Source organism: Ornithorhynchus anatinus, chromosome 17 (genome assembly GCF_004115215.2).
Source record: "Ornithorhynchus anatinus isolate Pmale09 chromosome 17, mOrnAna1.pri.v4, whole genome shotgun sequence".
In the NCBI taxonomy this organism is placed as follows: Eukaryota; Metazoa; Chordata; class Mammalia; order Monotremata; family Ornithorhynchidae; genus Ornithorhynchus; species Ornithorhynchus anatinus.
This window is the reverse complement of record NC_041744.1, coordinates 42,519,250-42,541,454: the sequence shown is the minus strand read 5'-3', so window position 1 is coordinate 42,541,454 and position 22,205 is coordinate 42,519,250. Positions and strand designations below refer to the sequence as shown.

The 22,205-nt window shown below is 42.7% G+C and overlaps 1 protein-coding gene across 1 annotated transcript; it reads left to right on the top strand.

The window, feature by feature from the left end:
* The first annotated feature begins 249 nt into the window (after positions 1-249).
* Positions 250-17,807, top strand: LOC114817955 (natural killer cells antigen CD94-like). The gene is made up of 7 exons (XM_029082672.2): positions 250-407; positions 2,062-2,157; positions 8,892-8,981; positions 9,805-9,900; positions 11,503-11,630; positions 13,843-13,949; positions 17,464-17,807. Exons 1-7 carry the CDS (start codon positions 326-328, stop codon positions 17,573-17,575), a joined length of 711 nt encoding a protein of 236 aa, XP_028938505.2. The 5' UTR covers positions 250-325; the 3' UTR covers positions 17,576-17,807.
* The last annotated feature ends 4,398 nt before the right edge of the window (positions 17,808-22,205 follow it).

Below are 22,205 nucleotides of genomic sequence, written 5' to 3'. Positions count from 1 at the left end.
GCAGCAACTCCTTTGGTGTGATTAATTATTTTTCCTGGAATGGAGTGGAGGAACCTGCAACCTCGCGCTGGTCAAATTCCCAAGATCTGCCTTACTTAACCTCCCAACTGCTGACACTCATTTCCTCTAAGCAGGTGTGAGATCATATTAGACACTGAGCTGAGAGGAGACTTCCTGTACTGGGTTGGCCAAAACATCAGTCTTCAGAAGTCTCTTTATATCTTCGGGCAGCCGCTCAGTGAAAAGTCTCTTTGTCTCTTCAGGCAGCCCCTCTGGGAATAGCTGTGTGAGAAGCAGAAATCAGCAGGTCTCGCTCCCCAAGATTATGTACCAGGAAAGACAGCCCCCTCCCAGCTCTCTTCCTGATCAGCATCCTCAACCAGAAGAGACCCTGGACATGAACTCAGGTAACACCAGCTAATGCTCACCACTGTCAGTGCTAGCGATGGGGTGTTGGAAAGACTAGCTTGTGTTGGTTGGAATGGAGGGACTCCAAGTTGACAGAAAGAAGATTTTATTTCGGTGATGAGGGTGAATTGTGAAGCCTGGACATTAGCAGGAAGGATGTGTGTCATTGGGGGGGCGGTTTGGGTCTAAGATATTTGGATCACTGGTTTCCCATAATGAATTTATAGACTGAACCCTCCACAGCTCAAACTGGCTGAGTTTATGAATTCTATTCTCCAAACCCCTAGAGGGTTTGAATACCTGGCAAGGTTTCATTTTGTGTCGCTCAACTCTTTGTATTGAAGTCTTCTAAGTGCTTAATAAAGTGTGTTACGCACAGCAAGTCCTCAATAAATACCATTGATTAATTATGGATTTTCAGTTTCAATAGTTCAATCGCCCCTTGCAGTCAATGTTTTTCCTTCTGCTGAGATTGTCTGCCATTTGTTCCTTAAAGAGGGAAGAGGAGACTGAAAAAGTGTTGACTTTAGGAACCCTTGGGAAGTTTTATGAGAGAGCTTGATTAATCTGCCTTCGCATTCATTAATAATAATAAAGATGATGATGGTATTTGTAAAGTCCTTACTAGGTGTCAAGCACCGGTCTATGCGCCGGGGTAGTTACAAGTTAATCAGGTTGGACGCAGTCCCTGTCCCATATGGAACTCACAGTGTTAATCCCCATTTTACAGATGAGGTAAACTGAGAAGTCAAGTGACTTGCCCCAAGTCACACAGCAAAAAAGTGGTGGAGCCGGGACTACATCTAGACCAAGTAATTTGTTATATTCAGAGACTCCTGCTGACACCCAAGATAAAGGTCCTAGTTGGGGCAGGGATGTTGTCCTCAGAGGGAAGCCTACTGAGCTCTCCTGGGTTGGTTTCTGGCCCTGCCTCTAGAATTTTCTATGGGTCTAGGGCCTGATTAAAATAGTCATAGTCCCGAGGCAAATTGAGTCATCTGTCATCTTCTTCAGACCCTCAATTTCCCCCACCAGTTATGCGGGATGAAGGGATGTAAAGAAAGAGGAGATAAGGGAGCAAAGTCGAGGGCTTTGGGGAAAGAGGAACGAAGGAAATGAGGAAGTCCTCAGATTCTGAACTCAGTTGCTGAAATGCAAATCAAAATGCCACGCTGTCTTGAAAAGACAGTTTTTTGCAAATGACAAAGAGTTGAAACTCCACTCCACCACACATACGTGGTCACATAGCTTGTTGAGAATTGGAGATTATGTGGCAATCCTAGGGACAGGCAATCATGTTTAGCGGTATTTCCCCAGTGTGAGTTTAATGGACTGGATTCCATGACATCATTGGGGGGTGATTCTGTTGCTATTTGATGTTGAAAATGTCTGCTGCTCCTGGTGCTTGTGTAGCCACTTGAGTGGCTGGATATCCTTTCTGTGGATATCCTAGAGAAGGTTGGATACCCCAGTGCTCTTGTTAACTTTCAGTTCGATTCACAACTTGATTCTCTGTTGTCTGTCAGCATTGCAAAAGACATACTATCCTTTTTTATTCAGTTTTCTATTTCTCTGTCTAAAGTAACTGGGAGAGTCTTTGGTATGACAGAGTTTTCAATCAAAACAGAATATCACCCTTTTATAATTCCCCAGAAAAGCATCAGTTGCAGAGGACAAACTCCCTAGAGAAACATAATTCTTCCTCCAATCGTCAGGAACAACACAGACCTAAAGCTTCTCAAAGAAGAGGTAAGTTTGGCCCAGACACCTGGGCTATTGCATTCTTTCCTGAGTCTAATAATAATAATAGTGATAATTTAATTGTGATATTTGTTAAGCACCTGCAATGTGACAAGCACTGTGTTAAGTGCTGGAGTAGTTACAATACAGATTGAATGACCAAAAGTCAGTCTATTTCCCCAACCTCACTAATTCTCTCTTATGAGACAATGTACTTTCTTGGAGCCTTGGTTTTTATAATCCATTAAACTAATTTTTAAAATAGCCACCAGATAACTTTAAACATACAGAACTCCATATTTGGATTTTGTTTTATAAACACCTATCGGCAAGAAATCTGATCGACAAAATATTCAAATGAATTAGAAGAGTTGCGGAACAAGAACACAGGAAATGTCATTACTGGATTACTGGCCCACCCAGTTCAAAAATCTCTCTGAGAATAGCACAAAGGAGTCTCGAAGGAGTCAAGTGATAATTACCTTCCTTAGCATAAAATCTCTTGGTTGGTTAACTGCTGTTAAATACTCACTGCTTTCTTCTACCAAACTCTCTTGGAACTCCACGGGGCTCAAGTTTCCTAAAATCGCTATACTGTCACCTCCTCATAATCGATCTATCAATCAATGGTGTTTATTGACTGCTGATAGTTTAATGTGCTTTGGAGAGTACAGTACAACAGAGTTAGAGAGCACAGTCCCTACCCGCAGAAAGTTTTCAGTCTAGAGAGGGAGACAGATGTTAAAATAATGATGAATAAGTCCTGTGGGGCTGAGGGTGGGGTGACTATCAAGGGCTTGAAGGGTATGAAGCTCAGCGTAAGGGTATAATGTCCCTCACCCATGGTTCTCTCCAACCCTCTCTTGGATCTATTGATCGTTTCACCCCACACAACTTTGTGTTGTTTGTTTTTTTTGTATTTGTTAAGCACTTACTATGTGCAAAGTACTAAGCGCTGGGATTGACACAAGGTAATCAGCTTGTCCCACGTGGGGCTCACGGTCTTCATCCCCATTTTACAGATGCGGTAACTGAGGCACGGAGAAGTTAAGTGACTTTCCCAAAGTCACATAGCTGGCCCTGAGGAAAAATAAAGCTTTTCCTTACCTTTATTTCTGATTGACCACCTTCCAGCTGCGATGCCTGTCCCCCTATCCTGGTGGAAGGAAAAGTTGTGAACATCAACTGTGTTGATCCTATTCAAATATTTTATGATTTTTAAACTTTAATTATTATAATAATAATGACAGAATTTGTTAAGCGCCTCCTATGTGCACTAAGCGCTGGGGTAGATACAAGGTAAGAAAGTTGTCCCATGTGAGGCTCACAGTTTTAATCCCCATTTTACAGATGCGGTAACTGAGCCACAGAGAAGTGAAGTGACTTTCCCAAAGTCACACAGCTGACAAGTGGCAGAGCCAGGATTAGAACCCACGACCTCTGACTCCCGAGCCCGTGCTCTATCCACTAAGCCACACTGCTGCTTCTCTAATTATTCCCCTCCCATCCTTAGTCTTTCCAGACTGGAGGTCTGATCTTTTCAGTTCAATCTCCTAATGAATCTGCTCCAACCCACTGATCATCTTGGTTGCCCTTCTCTACTACCTTCTTAGATTGTGAGCTCCTTGAGGGCCAGGGACCGTGTCTCATTTCCACCTGTGTTTTCATTCCTGGCACTTAGTACAGTGTACCTCACACAGTGAGCAGTAGCATGGATAGTGGATAGAGCACGGGCACTGGGAGTCAGAAGATCAAGGGTTCTGATCCTGGCTCTGCCACATGTCTGCTGTGTGACCTTGAGCAAGTCACTTTACTTCTCTGTGCCTCAGCTATGCCATCTATAAAATGGGGATTGAGAGTGTCAGCTCCACGTGGGACGGGGACAACATGATTTGCTTGGATCCGCCCCGGCATTTAGTACAGAGCTTAGCACATAGTAAGTGCTTAACAAATACTATATTTTTACTATTACTATCAGTCAGTCAATTGAAAACACTGTGCTAAGCACTTGGGAGAGTGTGATATAACTACAACTACTTAAGCTACTTCTCTAACTCTGTTTTTCTTAATATGTAAGGACCAGTAAAGGTCACAGTGTTCCAATGCAGACATACTGTGGTTTGTATAGGGGCAAAACTGACATATGTACATACCCCTTTACTCTCCCATTTCCCCTTTCTGCAATTTATTTTATTGTCTGTCTCCACCTCTAGTCTGTAAATTCCCTGTGGACAAGGGATTAATAATAATAATAATAATGTTGGTATTTGTTAAGCGCTTACTATGTGCCGAGCACTGTTCTAAGCGCTGGGGTAGACATCGGGGAATCAGGTTGTCCCACATGGGGCTCACAGTCTTAATCCCCATTTTACAGATGAGGGAACTGAGGCACAGAGAAGTTAAGTGACTTGCCCACAGTCACACAGCCGACAAGTGGCAGAGCTGGGATTCGAACTCATGAGCCCTGACTCCAAAGCCCATGCTCTTTCCACTGAGCTACGCTGCTTCTCCTCTACCAACTCTATTATACTGTACTGTCTCCTGCAACTTAGTACATTGTTCTGCACATGGTAAGCTCTCAATAAATGCCACTGATTGATTAATTTCCAAACTTTGGTGAATTTCTGTTGGCCTTTCTGATGGCTGCATTACACTGGGCTTATTATTTGTAGAAACAGGCAAGGAAGACTCCAGGATGTCCAAAGGAACTTTTGTGAATACTGAATGATGTCTCAAATCTCATCATTTTTCTGCCCGATCTCTCAACTGCATGGGATTTTCTTGGAGCTCTACCTCATCTGTTCAACATCCAGGAGAACTCACTGTCTCCCACATCCTGCCTCCCTTTCTTCCATATCATTACAGAAAATGGGAACTCAAACCAGTCCTCTCATTCATCCATGGGAAATTCCGCTATTTACATTTCTTTATCCAGAGAACGATCCAGTTTGTTCTACCACTTGTCTGTTACTTTTTAGTTGGTTTTCTATTCCTCTAAATCATCAATTTCTTCTTTCATTTTAAAGACTTTGTATAAATCCTTCTAAAATCCAACAGTTGAATATCTTTCGAAGTGGTGTGAACATCATGGACTAGTGAAGAGCCCACTAGCCTGGTAGTCAGAAGATGTGGGTTGTAATGCTGGCTCTGTGACCTACCAGCTGTGTGATTTTGTGCAAATCACGTAACTTCTGTGCTACAATTTCCTCATCTGTCCTTCCCTTTAGACACTGAACCCCATGTGGCCAAGGAATTTGATTTAATTGTTTTGTAGCTACTCTACCTAACACAACTCACTCATTCCCCTATCCCTTCTCTGATCTTGTACCACTAACCTACAGTCCTGGATCACCTCCCTAGTCAACTTCCTTTACTCCTATGCGCAAGCCACAGAGCCCTACTAGCAGAAACTAGCCTACCTCAAGTTCATCTTTGCATTCTCTTCTACCTAGCAACGTCACTTCTCCATCCTTATTGACCCCATGCTTATTGCCCTCACCAGTTGTTTCAGATGTGTAACACCCTCCTCAAACCCCTAAACTCTCGCCTCCCCCATCTCTTGTCTGTAATGATCTGACCACCTACTTTAATGAGAAAATTGAGACTATCAGGTGTGATCTCCCTAAAATTTCCCTTGCTGCTCTCCAGTACCTCCCTCCTCCTGCCCATTTTTCATCTCTCCCATCTTTCCCAGCAATATTTCAAGAGATCTACATACTCTTAATATTCATTCCCTCCACCTGTGCCACTGACCTCATCCCTTCACGCCTTATCAGAGAGCTTATTCCCTCCCTTCTTCCCTTCCTGACAGTCATTTTTAACTGCTCACTCTCCATTGGCTTTTTTCTCACAGGTTTCAAACATCTTCATGTCTTCCCTATCCTAAAAAAACCCCTCCTTTGACCCAGAGCTCCCTCTAGGTTCTGCCCCATCTCCCTCCTTCCGTTCCTCTTGAAACTCCTCCATCAGATTGTCTATTCCTGCTGTCTCCACTTCCTCACCTCCATTTCCTTGACCTCCTCCAATCTAGTTTCCACCCCCTTCAGCCCACAGAAACTGCTCTCTCAAAGATCACAAATGATCTCCTTCTTGACCAGTCCAAGGACATCTTGTGTTATGCTGTCAAGTCGTTTCCGACCCATAGAGAATCCATGGACACATTTATCCCAGAACACCCCACCTTCACCTGCAATCGTTCTGTACTGTATCCATATAGTAAAAAGACAAAAGTGGCTTACCATTGCCTTCTTCCTCGCTGTAAACTTGAGTCTCTAACTCTTGACTCTCTCCCGTGCTGCTGCTGCCCAACATGGGTGAGATTTGGCTTGTGGAAGATTGTTTTCCACTTTGCCAGCCACTGCCCAAGCTAGGAATGTAATGGGTATGCCTCTTCTTGACTCTCCCTCTTGTAGCAGAGACTGGTAAAGTATGGCATCTACTCCATCTTAATCCTCTTCGACTTCTCAGCTGTCGGAGACACTGTTGACCACCGTTTTTGACCTGGAAGCATTATCCAACCTTGGGTTAACTAACACTGTCCACTCCAGATTCTCCTCCTACCTCTCTGGCTGCTCATTCTGGATCTCTTTCATAGGCTCCTCTTCTGCCTCCCATCCCTTAAATGTGAGAGTCCTTCAGGGCTCAGTTCTGGGTCCCCTTCTATTTTCCATCCATACTCCCTCCCTTGGAGAACCCATTCTCTCCCATGGCTTCAACTGCCACATCTAGGTGGATGATTCTCACATCTACATCTCCAGCCATGATCTCTCTCCTTCGCTGCAGCCTTTCATTTCCTCCTGCCTTCAGGTCATCTCTATTTGCATGTCCTCCCGACTCAAACTAAACATATCCAAAACAGAGTTCCTTATCTTCCCACCCAAACCCTGTCTTGTCCCTGACCTTCCCATCACTGTAGGCAGCACCAACATCTATCCCATCTCATAACCTTGGCATTATCCTCTATTCATCTCTCTCCTTCAATCCACATTTTCAATCTGTCACAACATCCTGTTGGGTCAACTTTAACAACACTGCAAAAATCCTCCCTTCCCTCTCCATCCAGACCGCTACCACATTAATCCAAGGACTTGTCCTACCCCACCTTATTTCATTCATTCATTCATTCAGACATATTTATTGAGCACTTACTGGGTGCAAAGCACTGTGCTAAGCACTTGGGAGAAAATAATACAATAATAACCAGACATATTTTCTGCCTACAACGAGATTACTACTGCATCAGCCTCTTGGCTAACCTACCATCCTCCTGTTTCTCCCCCCTCTGTTCTATACTTCGCTCTGCTGCCTGGATCAACTTTCTACAAAACCACTCAATGCAAGTTTTCCTACTCATCAAAACCTTGCAGTGGTTGCCCATCAACTACTACATCAAACAGAAATTCCTTATCGTAGACTTTTAATAAGTAAAATCACTCTGCCCTTCCTACCTTACCTTGCTGCTTTCCTAATACAACCCAGCCCCCACACTTCACTCCTCTAATGCCAACCCACTCCCTGACCTCAACCTCTTCTATAATAATAACAATAATGGTGACATTTGTTAAGTGCTTACTATGTGCCAAGCACTGTTCTAAGCTCTGAGGTAGATTCAAGGTAATCAGGTTGTCCCATGTGGAGCTTGCTGTCTTAATTCCCATTTTACAGATGAGGTAACTGAGGCACAGAGAAGTTAAGTGACTTATCCAAAGTCACATAGCTGACAAGTGGTGGAACTGGGTCTAGAAACCATGACTTCTGATTCCCAAACCTGTGCTCTTTTCACTAAGCCACGCTGCGTCTATCTCTCCATCAACCTCTCAACCATCTCCTGCCTCTGGCCTGGAATGCTCTCCTTCTTCAAATCTGACAGATGATCACTCTCCTCACGTTCAAAACCTTACTAAAGACACATCTTCACCAAGAGGCCTTCTCTGATTAAAACCACATTTATGCTTTTCCCACTCACTTCAAGGTCACCCTTGCATTTGGATTTTCACCCTTATTCATCCCTACCTCGGCCCCATGGCACTTACATACATATGTGTAATTATTTTTATATATTTATATGTCTCCCCCTTTAAACAGTAAGTATGTTGTGGGCAGGAAACATGTCTACCAACTCTGTTATATCCCAAGTGCTTAGTGCAGTACTCTGCACACGGTAAGCACTCAGTAAATACGATTTATTAGTTAACTGATACATTGATTCAACTGTGGTTGGTACAGTTCTTGGCATGTAGTAAGCACTTAACAAATAGCACGACTATTATTGTTTTTGAAATATGTTGCCACCAAATCCTCTAAACATTGCACATTGCTACAGATGAACTGGTTTTGTAAAAATTTGTCTGAAAAACAACTAAACCTCTTGAGAGTATGGTAATTTATAAGGTCATTGAACTGATAACTGTGAATGAGAAAGGAAATACAAATGATGATGCACAAAAATATTAGATATATGTAATACATTAGAGAGTGTATGTATATGTATTATTTGATTTTATGTATTGATTTCTGGTATTTCTTAATACTATGTATCAAGTACTGTTCTAAACACAGGGGTAAATACAAGTTTATCAAATTGGAAACAGTCCCTGTCCCACATGGGGCTCACAGTCTAAGTAATTTGCACAAATCTATAGTGATTTTTTTTCCTAATTTCTAATTTGTGGGTCTCTGAGTTAGGAAACCTGGGTGATTTTTCTCTTCTGAACCTATCTGTATCCTCTTCTTCCTTTGGTTAGGATGCCTGACTTCCTGGCATCTTGCTGCCGCTGTTCTTGGAATCCTAAGTTTGATTCTCCTGGGAGCAGTTGTGTTCTTTGTGTTAAAATGTAAGTATTGTCAGAGAAGAATCTCCTAGTATCACTTCCCCACATATTGACATCCCATTGGCCATTACCCATTTGTGAGCATTTACCTGAGCTCCAAGGTGGACTGAGACCTCGGGGGTATGTTCAGGGCCTATTCCACCTTGGACTTGGGTTGGGCATTTGTGCAACAATAAAAAATCATTATCATCATCATCCTCATCAGTATTTTTGATCACCTATTGGGAGGAGAATACTCTAGTAAGAACTTGAGAGAATAGAATAGATCAATCAATCAATGGTATTTATTGAGTGCTTACCGTGTGCAAAGCATTGTATTAAGTCCTTAGGAGAGTACAATATAACAGAGTTGGGAAACATGTTCCCTGCCCACAGTGAGTTTACAGTCTTGGAAAAAAACTCAAAATCTCAGGCCTAGGGGAGCTTGCAAGCTAATGTCCCATTTATACTTTCAATCCTCTCTGGAAGCCAGTTCTATACAATGAACAGGTAATGCAGAATAAGGATCACCCAAGACCTAATCTTTAAAATGTATCAATTTCAAACCTCCCACCATTTGGGATTCGACTGGTACAAATACCAGTGACCCTGTAATAAGGAGCAATTGTGCATGTAAGTTAATTTTTTCATTTTTTTCAAATATCATTTCCCCTTGTTACCTTTGAACATTCCATTGGCTAAAATATTTCTTTGGCTGTATCATTCCTCTGGCTCTAGGTAGGTAATTTTACTTTACCCTCATGAGAAAAGAAAAGGGAACAAGATATAAAAAGAAAATCGTTGCTTAATGTTTGTCAGCATTTTTGGAATCAAGTTATTTTTTCAGCTCAAAAGCAGCAGGAAAATCTGGAAAACATGGTCCGAGAAAAAGAAAATCTCCAAAGTCAGCTTGAAAGCTGTGCTAAGGCCTGGGATATAAAAGGTATAGTAATAATAATAAAATTGAGAATAATAATAGTAAAGTTTTTGTTGAGCACTTACTGTGCACCAAGAACTGTGTGAAACACTGGGGTAGATGAAATGCAATCAAACACAGTCCCTGTCTCACATGTGAATCACAGTCTGTGAGGGAGAGAGAAGAGATAATTAATCTCTGTTTTAGAGATGAGAAGAGTCACAGACTAGTTAAGTGAGGTGCCAAAGGTCACGTAGCAAGCAAATGGTAGAGCCCAGGTTAGAGCTCGGGTCTGTCTGTCTCTCAGTTTCATGTTCTTTCCTCTAGGTCACCTGTTATGGTTTTAAAGGGGTGGAGAGCATGGTTACTGCTAATCACTTCTGGAGATCCTCACCCCAATCCCACTCCTTGTAAATATTGAATCTTCAGAGCTAAAGCTCTTTGAGTTGCAGACCATTGGTTTATACTGGGACATGGGACATTTCCAGGTGGCTTATCATCCTTTCCTGATATAAAATCAGAAAATAAATCAAAGGGAGGAAATGAATCACCTTGGTTTCTGTTCTTACAAGGCTTCCCCTTTACATCTTAGACACCTGGAATTCAGAATTTTCCTGCAGAAAATAAACCTGCTGAGTTGGTTTAGCCCTCTCATCTCCCCATCCTCCTCCCCATCTCACCTCACAGTGGAAGGAAGACAAGCAGATTGGGTGACCATCTTAAAGCGTTATTCCCTATTGCTTTACATATGTGTTTCACCCTACCGGTATAACATAGTACCGGGTTAACATAAGTGGCTTGGTTTGCTTTGATCTGGTCTCGGTCTCTGCCTCTACCATCCATCTTCTGCCCTCTATCCCCTGCCTCCTGCAGTTCATGCACACATAGTTCTTTTGCTTTCTGTTGTGACTCCTCAGGCAGGGCTGGGGAAATTTCCAAAATAATCCTGGAGAGTCAGGGGGAGCGGCCCACAGCTGCTCAGAACAGAAGCCACGGGGGCTTTTGCCTTGTCTTCACTCAGGGCTGTGAAGTGGCAGTTACTTAATTTAGCTCAGATGGTGAGCACTGTTTATCTAATATGCAATAATTTATATTACACCCAGTGGGGTGGTCCACACCCCATTCTATCTTGGCCCTTTCCCAATCAATACACATGGGCTTCTCTGTCTTTTGTCAGTGAGCTATTTAGCAAGCCAAAGTAACTAATCAGCCAAGCTTCCTTATCCTTTGTAGTGGTTTGTGTGATATTATGTCTCATTTTCCCTACTTCTGCACATCCTGAACCATTACCCAATGACAATTCTACCAGAATGGGGAGAAAGAAGGAAAGGGGGGCAAAAGATAAACCAATAGATTAGGGTCTAGTCTATTTGGGCATTGAGAGACCTTTAGGATGAAAAAAAACACGTTGTAGGGAGTTAGCCAAAGAGTCCAGGTAGCTGAATTATCATCTTTGTAGGCTCTCACCCAAGTCTCCCAAGTTGCAATGGAAACAAGCAAAGATGTTTCCAGTGGTGACTGGAGGGTTTGGGATGGTCTGGGAACCAAGATGGCCTCCCTCAAGCAGGAATAGAAATGAACATGGACTTGTTTTTGTTTTCTATAAAATTGTTGTCAAATCCAAAAAAGGAAACTGGACCTGCATGACAAAGAATTGTTACCACTTCTCCACTAGAAAGGACACCTGGGTCAACTGCAAAAAATACTGCTCCATACTGTCTAAAGATCTGCTGAAGATAGACAGCAAGGATGAACTGGTAAAGTGTGGGTTTCTATTCCTGGGGGCACCACATCAATTTTAATGCTTTTCCCTTCTCTTTTCCTTTGAAGTTTCATACCATTTTAGCCTATGTATATCACAGCAGAGTCTAAGGATTAGACTCACCCCTGTAAAACAGTTGGGATTCTACCCACTGAGACTTAATGTAACATTAATTGAGCATCACTCAGTACTCCAGGGTGATGTTCAGTGAATGCTGTTGACTAGTCAATACTACTGACTAACAGCCTCGGGCCCCAGCCATAAAATAACAGGACCTCAGATCTCCAAGGACATTGCAATCTGATTATGAGGCAATAAGGCATGAGGACCATAGTGGAATGCGGTGTCAGCTTAAGTAGGAGAGACCTCACACCTCTGTTTAAGGATCCCTCTAACTGACTATAAGTTCAATTCAATTCAATTCAATAGTATTTATTGAGCGCTTACTATGTGCAGAGCACTGTACTAAGCGCTTGGGATGAACAAGTCGGCAACAGATAGAGACAGTCCCTGCCGTTTGACGGGCTTACAGTCTAATCGGGGGAGACGGACAGACAAGAACAATGGCACTAAACAGCGTCAAGGGGAAGAACATCTCTTAAAAACAATGGCAACTAAATAGAATCAAGGCGATGTACAATTCATTAACAAAATAAATAGGGTAACGAAAATATATACAGTTGAGTTGACTATACAGTTGACTATATGATACAGTTGACTATAAGTGGAAGAAGGCAGTGGTAAACCACTTCCATACTTTCTTACCAAGAAAACTCTATGGATATACAAACCAGAACAACTACAGATATGGCAGAAGATAGGACATTCTCTAGAAAATATGTCCATAGAGTCACTATACTCTCTCAGGATTGCACCTGTAGAGTTTCCAGTACTCTACCAGTCTTAACTATGGGAAGGAGAGTTGAGCAGCAGCATACCCATTCCATTCCTTCCTTAATCCATTCATTCAATTGTATTTACTGAGCGCTTACTGTGTGCAGAGCACTGTACTAAGCACTTGGAAAGTACAGTATAGCAATAAAGAGGAACAATCCCTGCCCACAATGGAGGCAGGGGAGGGAGGGGGAACGGACATCAAAACAAGTAAATAAGCATCAATATAAATAAGTAGAAATATAGATATATGCATATATACAGAAGTGCTGCGGTGCAGGGATGGGAGAAGAGCAAAGGGACAGAGTTGAAGTGACGTGGAAGGAAGGGGAGCTGAGGAGAAGGGGGATTGGTCTGGGAAGGCCTCTTGGAGGCAGTGTGCTTTCAGGAGGACTTTGAAGAGGGAAAGAGTGATAATTTGGTGGGTTTGAGGAGGGAAAGCATTCCAGGCCACGGGTAGGACGTGGGCCAGGGGTTGGTGTCAAGACAGGAGAGATTGAGGGACAGTGAAAAAATTAACACCAGAGGAGCCAAGTGTGGGGGCTGAGATGTAGAAGGAGAGAAGGGAGGTAAGGTAAGAAGGGGCATGGTGAGGGACACCTGTAAAGCCAATAGTGAGGAGTTTTTGTTTGATACGGAGGCTGATAGGCAACCACTGGAGATTTTTGAGGAGGGGGGTAATGTGTTCTGAACATTTCTGTAGAAATACAATCTGGGCAGCAGAGTGAAATATGGACTGAAGTGGGGGAGAGGCAGGCGGTTAGGCGATGGCTAGCAAGTGGAAAGTAATCTGCTACAAGTCAAAACTCACCTGTGCTGGGCAGCAGCAGCATGGGAGATAGTCGAGGGCAGAGACTCAAGTTTACTGTGCAGAAGAAGACAGTGATAAACTATTTCTGTATTTTTACCAAGAAAACTCTCTAGATCCATTACCAGAATGATTGCAGATGGAGATGGGGCATCCTGGGAGAGATGGGTCCATGAGGTGGCTATGGGTTGGAGAAGACTCAACAGCATAAAGACTCACTGTGGATCAGAAAGGTCTTGACAGCATTTGATGATGATGAGCTGACTGTAAAGCAGCTTTGAATTTCATGATGTTCTATAGGATTTCCATAGCTTGAAAGAAAATGTAGCAGCTGTGATGTGACCACCCCAGTAAAAGGAGAAAGATTTTTTTTTTTCAGAGAGGGGGCATGGTGGGCACTGATTTTCTGTAGAAGGGAAGCATGGGAGTGAATATGGGGCCTTCATCTTTACTTTTCCACCTTACCCAGGACACAGAGTTAGATGACGATTCTTTTCCATTTCAGATGGCCATACAATCCAAAATGAATCACTTTCACTGGATCGGTTTAACAAGAGCAAGAGATAAGAGCAGCTGGAATTGGCAAGATTGCTCACCTCTTTCTCTTGACCTGTGAGTTTCTGGCCCATATCCCATATCCTCAATTTAGTCCATATCTCTGGCTCCACGGCCCTGGTCATGACACACACGGTTTTCTGAGACCACTTATCTGTTGCCCTTCTTGTTTCCGGCCTCCAACTTTACCGAAATTTACTGCCGACTGAAAAATCCTCTTTTCCTGCTACATCGATCCTGTCATCCTCTATTTTAAAGTCTTGTATTTGCTGCCTTTTCAAACATCATTATCCAGCTATGGTCCTTGAGCTCCACTATAGACTGTAAGGTCCTTGTAGGTAAGGTATGTGTCTACCAGTACTGTTGTATTGCATCCCCCCAAGCACTTAATACAGAGCTTGTACACAGTAAGTGCTCAGGCTCCCTCTAAATTAAGCCCACCTCCCACCTACCATTCCCCTATAGACTTCTTAAGGTACCTTCACTCTCTCTCCTCCAATTCGTTTCTTGATCCCCTTTGATCTGAGTCCTGTCCCCTTTACCCCATAAAACTGCCCTCTCATATATCACTAATGACCCCCTTCTTGACAAATCCAACTGCCTTTACATCATCCTAATCCTCCTTGACCACTCAGCTGCTTTAAACATGGTAGATTGCTCACTTCTCCTAGAAACATTATCTAGCCTTGGCTTCTCTGACTTTCCTGGTACTCCTCCTATCTCCCTGGCTGTTGGTTCTCAGTCTCACAGGCTTCTTCTGCCTCCCACTCCCTTGACTGTGGCTATTCCTCAAGGCCAGACTACTTCTTTTGTTTTGTTCTATTTTGCTTTGCTGTCTGTCTCCCCCATTTAGACTATGAGCCCGTTATCGGGCAGGGATTGTCTCTATCTGTTGCCCAATTGTACATTCCAAGCGCTTAGTACAGTGTTCTGCACATAGTAAGCGCTCAATAAATACGATTGAATGAATTGAATGAATGAATAAACTGTCAGGGTTTTCAAAGTTGGAAGACAAGGAGGATTTGAGGTTGCTACTGAGGGAGTGAATTGCTGGAACAGGGAGAATGGTTGAGTGATCACCTGAGATGGGAAAACTAGGAGGAGGAGTGGGTTTAGGGGGAAAGATGAGTGGTCCTACTTTGGACATACTGAGTTGTGGTGCCAGAGGGACAACCATGCAGAGATATCTTGGAGGAAAGATGGTTGCAGGATTGCAGGCTAGAAGAGAGGTCAGGGCTAGAGAGATAGATTTGTAAGTCACCTGCAAAGTGGTGGTAATCATGGTCATGTGAACCGATGATCAATCAATCATATTTATTGAGCACTTTCTGCGAGCAGAGAACTGTACTAAGTGCTTGGGATAGTACAGTATAACAGAGTTGGTAGACACATTCTCTGCCAACAACGAGTTTATAGTCCAGATGGGAAGACAGACATTAAAATTAAGGGTACAAATCCAAGTGAAGGGTGATGTGAAAGGGAGAGAGAGTAGGAGAAATGAAGTCTTAGTCGAAAAAGTTGTCTTGGAGGAGATATGATTGTAATAAGGATTTGAAGGTGGGGAGACTGATTATCTGTCGGATATGAAGTGGGAGGATGTTCCAGGCCAGAAGCAGGATGTGGGCAAGAGGTCTGTAGCGAGCTAGACAAGATCGAGGTACAGTGAATACGTTGGTGTTAAAGGAGCAAAGTGAATGGACTGGGTTATACTAGAAAATCATTGAGGTGAAGATCAGATAGAAAGGGGCAAAGTTATTGAGTGCTTTAAAGCCAACTGTAAGGAGTTTCTGTTTGACAAGCCAGTGGATGGGCAACCACTGAAGGTCCTGGTGGAATGGAGAGACATAAGCTCAATTGTTTTTTCAGAATAACGATCCAGGCAGCAGAGTGTAGTATGGACTCTGGAGTGGGGAGAGACAGGAGGCAGGGAGGTCAGCGAGGAGGCTGATGTGATAGTTAAAGTAGGAAAGGATAAGTTCTTTGATCATTATAGTAGCGGTTTGTATGGAAAGGATAGGATGGATTTAGTGATGTTGTGAAGGTCAAACTGACAGGATTTAGTAATGGATTAAATAAGAGAGTTGGATGAGAGAGAGGAGCCAGGGAAAAGGCCAAGGTTATGGGCTCGTCAGACAGGGAGGATGGTAGTGCCACTGATGAGAAATTCAGGGGGAGGACAGGGTTTGTGTGGGCAAATGGGGAATTTGGTTTAGCATATGTTAAGTTTGAGGTGTCAGCAAGACAAACAAGTAGGGATGTCCTGAAGGCAGAAGAAAATATAAGCCTGCAGAGAAGAAGAGCAATCAGTGCTGGAAATGTAGATTTGGGGTCATCTACATGAAGATAGTAGTCGAAGTTATGAGAATGAATGACTTCTCCAAGAAAGTGGGTGTAGATGGAGAAGGGGAGGGGATCCAGAACTGAGCTTTGAGTCTTACAGTTCCTCCAACAGACAGTCCTGGTACAAACTCATATCACATTGCAGCTAGAATATTGTTATTAGTCTCCTTTTTTCGCCTCATTGTCTTCTGTCTCTTCCCTCATCCAATCTTTTTTACCCACTGTTGTACAGATCATCTTCCTAAAGTGTCACCTGGCCCACATTTCTCCTTTCTCCAAATGCCACCCTGCATCAAGTAAAAACTTCTCACAATCAGCTTCAAGGCTCACCACCAATTAACTGTTCACTTTACCCATTACTCTGAACCCTCACTCTCTTCATTCCTTCAAACAGCACGTTGCTCTTGACTTTGACCCTCTATTCCTTTACTTTTGCTATTCTCCAAGCTTGGAACTTTCCCTACCTCTCCCCTATTTTCCTACCACAGCTTTCCCCACATTCAAAGCCCTCTTCAAATCCCAACTCCTAAAACAAGGCTTCCCTGATTAATTCTCGGGACCCCAAGTCATATAAATCCATCAGTTATTTTTTTTAAATGGCATTTGTTAAGTGCTTACCATGTGCCAGGCATTCAACTGAAAGCTAGGGTAGATACAAGATAAACAGGTTGCATAGGGTCCCTGTCCCACATAGGGCTCACAGTCTTAATCCTGATTTTAAAGATAAGGTAACTGAGGCACAGAGAAGTTAAATGACTTGCCTAAGATCACACAGCAGACAAGTGGTGGAGCTGGAATTAGGACCTGGGTCCTCTAACTTGTAGGACCATGCTTTTTCCACTTGGCAACTTTGCTTCTCATTTGTAGCATGGTTGCACTTATTGATATCCATTCTCAGCCCTTGTGTGTGTCTATGAGGATACATGAACACACAGTCATATCCATTCAACTGTTCGTCCAAATGTCTATCACAATTTCCCTATTTTAAAATAGTTTTTATGTCTGAGTCCCCTGTTAGAGAGTAAGCTCCTTATGGGCAGAGAACTTGCCCCCTTGTTTTTGTTTTTCCCAAGCTCTCGATACAGTAAATCCCACTTAGTGTTCAATTCCTACTTTTACTATTACCTCCATCTCCATTTGTTCTACTATGTAGACCTAGTGTTAATAATTCTGGTCTTTTCTTTTGATGCCAAGATGTTTTGTTAATACTGTATATTTTCCTATTCCATAGGGGTCTGACTGAGTCATCTAATGATAATAAATGTGCAATTATAAGTCCATCAGTTGTCTCTGCTGTACAGTGCACATCTAAGTTCTTCTGTCTGTGTGAGGATAATCATTAAAGAGTCTCGTACTGAAAAGGGAAGCAGGTCAGAGACATGAAGATCTTTATACTACAGTGTCTCCAGACTGGAATTCCTTGAAAGTATCAATTTCTCTTCAAAATCTTCAGAAATCCAGCAAGTTATCAAGTGATCAGTATCCTTTTCTCCTATTCTTTATTGTTTTTACTTTTTGCCTCCCCTTCTACCTGCTTATGAAGTGGAATAATAAACACTGTACCATGTTCCTAAAGATTTTATCATTGTGTTCATTAAGTCACTCTGAGCGCAGCTGAGGAGATCCCACAGTTCTCAAAGCTTCTTGGCCTGCTTATCCTTCTTGTGGGATGGACTTGATTCAGGTAAGAAGGGCTATTTTCCAAGCTTTCATTTTTACCCTCATTCAATCCACATGTTCAATCTGTCACTAAATCCTGTCTGTTCAGCCTTCATAGCATCACTAAAATCTGTGCTTTCCTCTCCATCCAAACTGCTACCATGTTAATAATAATAATAATCATGGTATTTGTTAAGCACTTACTATGTGCCGGACACTAAGTGCTGGGGTGTATACAAACAAATCGGGTTGGAGAGTTCCTGTCCCACATGGAGCTCACAGTCTTAAATACCCATTTTACAGATGAGAGAACTGCAGCACAGAGAAGTGAAGTGACTTGCCCAAGGTCACCCCGCAGACAAGTGGAGGAGCCAGGATTAGAATCCATGACCTTCAGACTCCCAGGCTGGTGCTCTATCCACTAAGGCATTTATATTATCTCACCTTGGTAACTAACTCAGCCTCCTTGCTGACCTCCCTGCCTCACTCTCTCTCCCCACTCGAATCCATAGTTCATTCTACTGCCCAGGTCATTTTTCTACAAAACTGTTCAGTCCATGTTTCTCCATTCCTCAAGAATCTCCTTATCAGAGGCTTTAAATCACTCTATCACATTGCCCCACTCCTCCCTTTCCTTCCTAATTTCCTAGTACAGTCCAACCCACACTCTTCGCTCCCATAATGTCAACTTACTCACTGTGCCTCAATTTCTTCTCTCTCACCATTGACCTCTCTCTCTCATCCTGCCTCTTGCCTGGAACATCCTCCCTATTCATATCTAAAAGACACTCTCCCCAACTTCAAAAATTAGGAAATCTTATCTCTTCCAAGAAGCCTTCCCCAAATAAGCTCTCATTTTGTCTTCTGCATCACTCTCCAACTTGGATTTTCACCCTTTATTCACCCCTCCTTCAGGCCCAGAGCACTTACGTACATATCCATAAATTTATTTATTTATGTCATTGTCTGTCTCCCCCTCTAGACTCTAAGCTCGCTGTGGGCAGGGGATGAGTCTACCAATTGTATTATATTGTACTCTCCCAAATATTTAGCATAGTGCTCTGCAAATAGTAAATGCTCAATAAATATGATTGAGTGACTGATTGATTGACCCTCCAGTTCCATACTGTATCTTCACAGATATAATGGGTGGCCTTGGAATATCCCGATCTTCTATGATGGTCACAGAGATTCGAGGTAATCTAATGATTGTGATATTTACATAGAACTTACTCTGCGCCCAACAGTGTACTAAATGCTGTGGTAGATTCAAGATGATAGGTTTGGACAGAATCCCTGTACTACATGAGGCTCACAATCTAAGTAGAACCAGAATTTCATCCCCGTTTGACAGATCAGGAACCTGAGGAACAGAGAAGTGAGGAAAGAATGTGAGAAACTAACAAAAGAGATGTTGGCAGGTTTTTTTTTTCATAATTGATTCTTCTTTTTCAAAACCACTCGTAATGCCCTCAGCCTCAGTAGAATTTACTGAGCTCCTATTTTGTGCTCCTATTTAGTTCTGCCACCTGTCTGCTGAGTGATCTTGGTCAAGTCACTTAACTCCTCTGTCCCTCAGTTTCTTCATCTGTAACATGGGGCAAGTGACTTACATTCTCTGTGCCTCAGTTATCTCATCTGTAAAATGGGGATTAAGACTGTGAGCCCCATGTGGGATGTGGACTGTGTCCAACCTGATTAGTTTGTATTTACCCCAGTGCTTCAAACAAGTTCCTGACATATAGTAAGTCCTTAACAAATATCATAAAATAAAATATAGGGAAACACACACCATTTCCTACCTCTGGGCAGAAGAACTAGAAAAGTAATGAAAAGGGTAATTCAATTATTCTGGAGGCAGGGGCTGGGGTAGGGTGGGGGCTGAGGATGGACATTATTGCTCTGCCTCCAGGTTCATCATTTCCCTTGGACAGTTTGGAAAATAAGCAAAAATGTAATTTAGATAAAGCTTTCTCCTGAAGGAGATTAATCTTTCTCATTTGTATCCACATGGAGCATGGATCATATCTACCAACTCTATTGTTGGTACTCAGCTCTCAGTAAATGCTACAAAGTTAGATGAGAAGATTTCTGAAATTAATTTTTATTTTCTTCAAGTAATAGTGCGACTCTAGGTTTTCCCCAACAATAAAAATGCACTGAGGAGAGGGATGATACTTTTTCCATCTTCTATGCCATGCCTCAACCCCCTCAAAAAGTGCTGACTTTTAACACACATTCTCCAATTGGAATCTTCTATGAAATTCAGGAAACCCAACTTTGGGGTGACTGAGAAAATGGCTCTAAACCATTCAATCCATCCTTTCATCGATTGTGTTTATTTAGCACTTACTCTGGGCAGAGTCTGGTATTAAACACTTGGGATAATGTGATAGAGTTAATAGGCATAATCCCCATTCCTTCGGAGGAGCCAAACATTAAAATAATTTACAGATACAGAAAGCAATAGACTTAAAGGAGATGAACATTCAGATCCACTGAACCTTATTTTTCAATTCTCTACAAAGCATGAACTGTATTGTCTAGAGTTCTGATCTTTCTGCAGGTGTCCTTGAATTCTGATCTGACCCAGGAGTTCCTCAATGGCTGAAGGGAATGTGTCAATCTAGGAAGAAAGTAGGTGGCCTAGTAGAAAGAGCACAGGCTTAGGAGTCAGAGACCTGGGTTCTAATCCCCGTTCTGCCACTTGCTTGCTGTGTGACCGTGGGCAAGTCACTTTACTTCTCTGAGCCTCAGTTCTCCTGTTCTCCTTCCTACTTAGACTCTGAGCCCTATTCGAGACAGGGACTAGATCAACTTAATTAACTGCTATCTACTCTAGTGCTTAGAATAGTGTTTGTCATAGAGTAAGTGCTTAACCAATACCATAAAAAGGGAAAACCCCTAATAAAGTCTTTTCTGCAAAGCTCCTTGTCTCCAGTGTCTTCCCCGATTAATCTGTTCAACCATTAATTTCAAAATATGTTTTTTGAGTTACCCCTTCACTGCATCAAGATCTTGGCTCAGTGGAAAGAGCCCGGACTGGGGAGTCAGAGGTCATGGGTTCAAATTCCTGCTCTTCCACTTGTCAGCTGTGTGACTGTGGGCAAGTCACTTCACTTCTCTGAGCCTCAGTTACCTCATCTGTAAAAGGGGATGAAGACTGTGAGCCTCACGTGGGACAACACGATTACCCTGTATCTACCCCAGTGCTTAGAACTGTGCTCTGCACATAGTAAGCGCTTAACAAATACCAACATTATTATTACTTCTTGTACAAGGCCATAAACAATTTGGGGTCAGTGTGTTAGCCACATCAGTGACAAGAAAAGGCAAATATACGATCTGTGGTTTTCTATTCCTGGAGTGGCAAAAAGGTAAGCTAAATGAAACGTTGATTTTTCCAACTTTAAAATGACTTTGTCTTCTATAAATGCAAATGTGTCCAGTGGATCTAGGGATAATATAAACAAAGCTTCAAAGATGTTTGGGAAATTGCTGAATGAGATGACAGCCAAAGATCCTATTAGATAGTGGACATTTTGGAGGGAGACTGTTCTAGGGACATGTCCTCTCCAGCCGGTCTCTTGCACTATGTGCTGCTGAGAACAGGTGTATTGGATTAGAGTGTTTGGATGACTCAACACAAACCACTAATAATAACCAGAACATTTGTTGAACGCTTACTATATGCCAAGCATTGTATTAAGTGCCCTTTCTGCTCCATCCAAACTGCTACTATGCTGATCAAAGAACTTATCCTATCCCAGCCTCCTTGCTGAGCTTCCTGCCTCCTGTCTCTCCCCATTCCAGATCTGATTGATTTTTCTAAAACCCACTTCTGCATCAAATAGAAATTCCTTACCAATGGCTTTAAAGCACTCAATCAACTTGCTCCTTCCTACCTCTCCTTGCTACTTTTCTCCTGTGCAACCTGAACACTTCACTCCTCTAATGTCAACCTACTCACTGTACCTCTATCTTATCCGTCTCACCTCTGACCTCTCGACCACTTCCTGCCTCTTGCCAGGAACGCCCTCCCTCTTCATATGTCAGAAAATTACTGTCTCTACCTTCAAAGCCTTATTGAAGGCAACTCTCCTCCTAGAGGCCTTCCTTGACTAAGCCCTCATTTCCTCTTCTTCCACTCCCTTCTGCATCACCCTAACTTCCTTTATTCACTTCCCCACGGCCCACCCCAGACCTGCATCATTTTTGTACATATATGCAATTTTATTTCTTTATATTAATAGCTGTCTCCCCTCTAGTCTGTTAGCTCACTGTGGGCAAGGAATGTGCCTGTTATATTGTTTT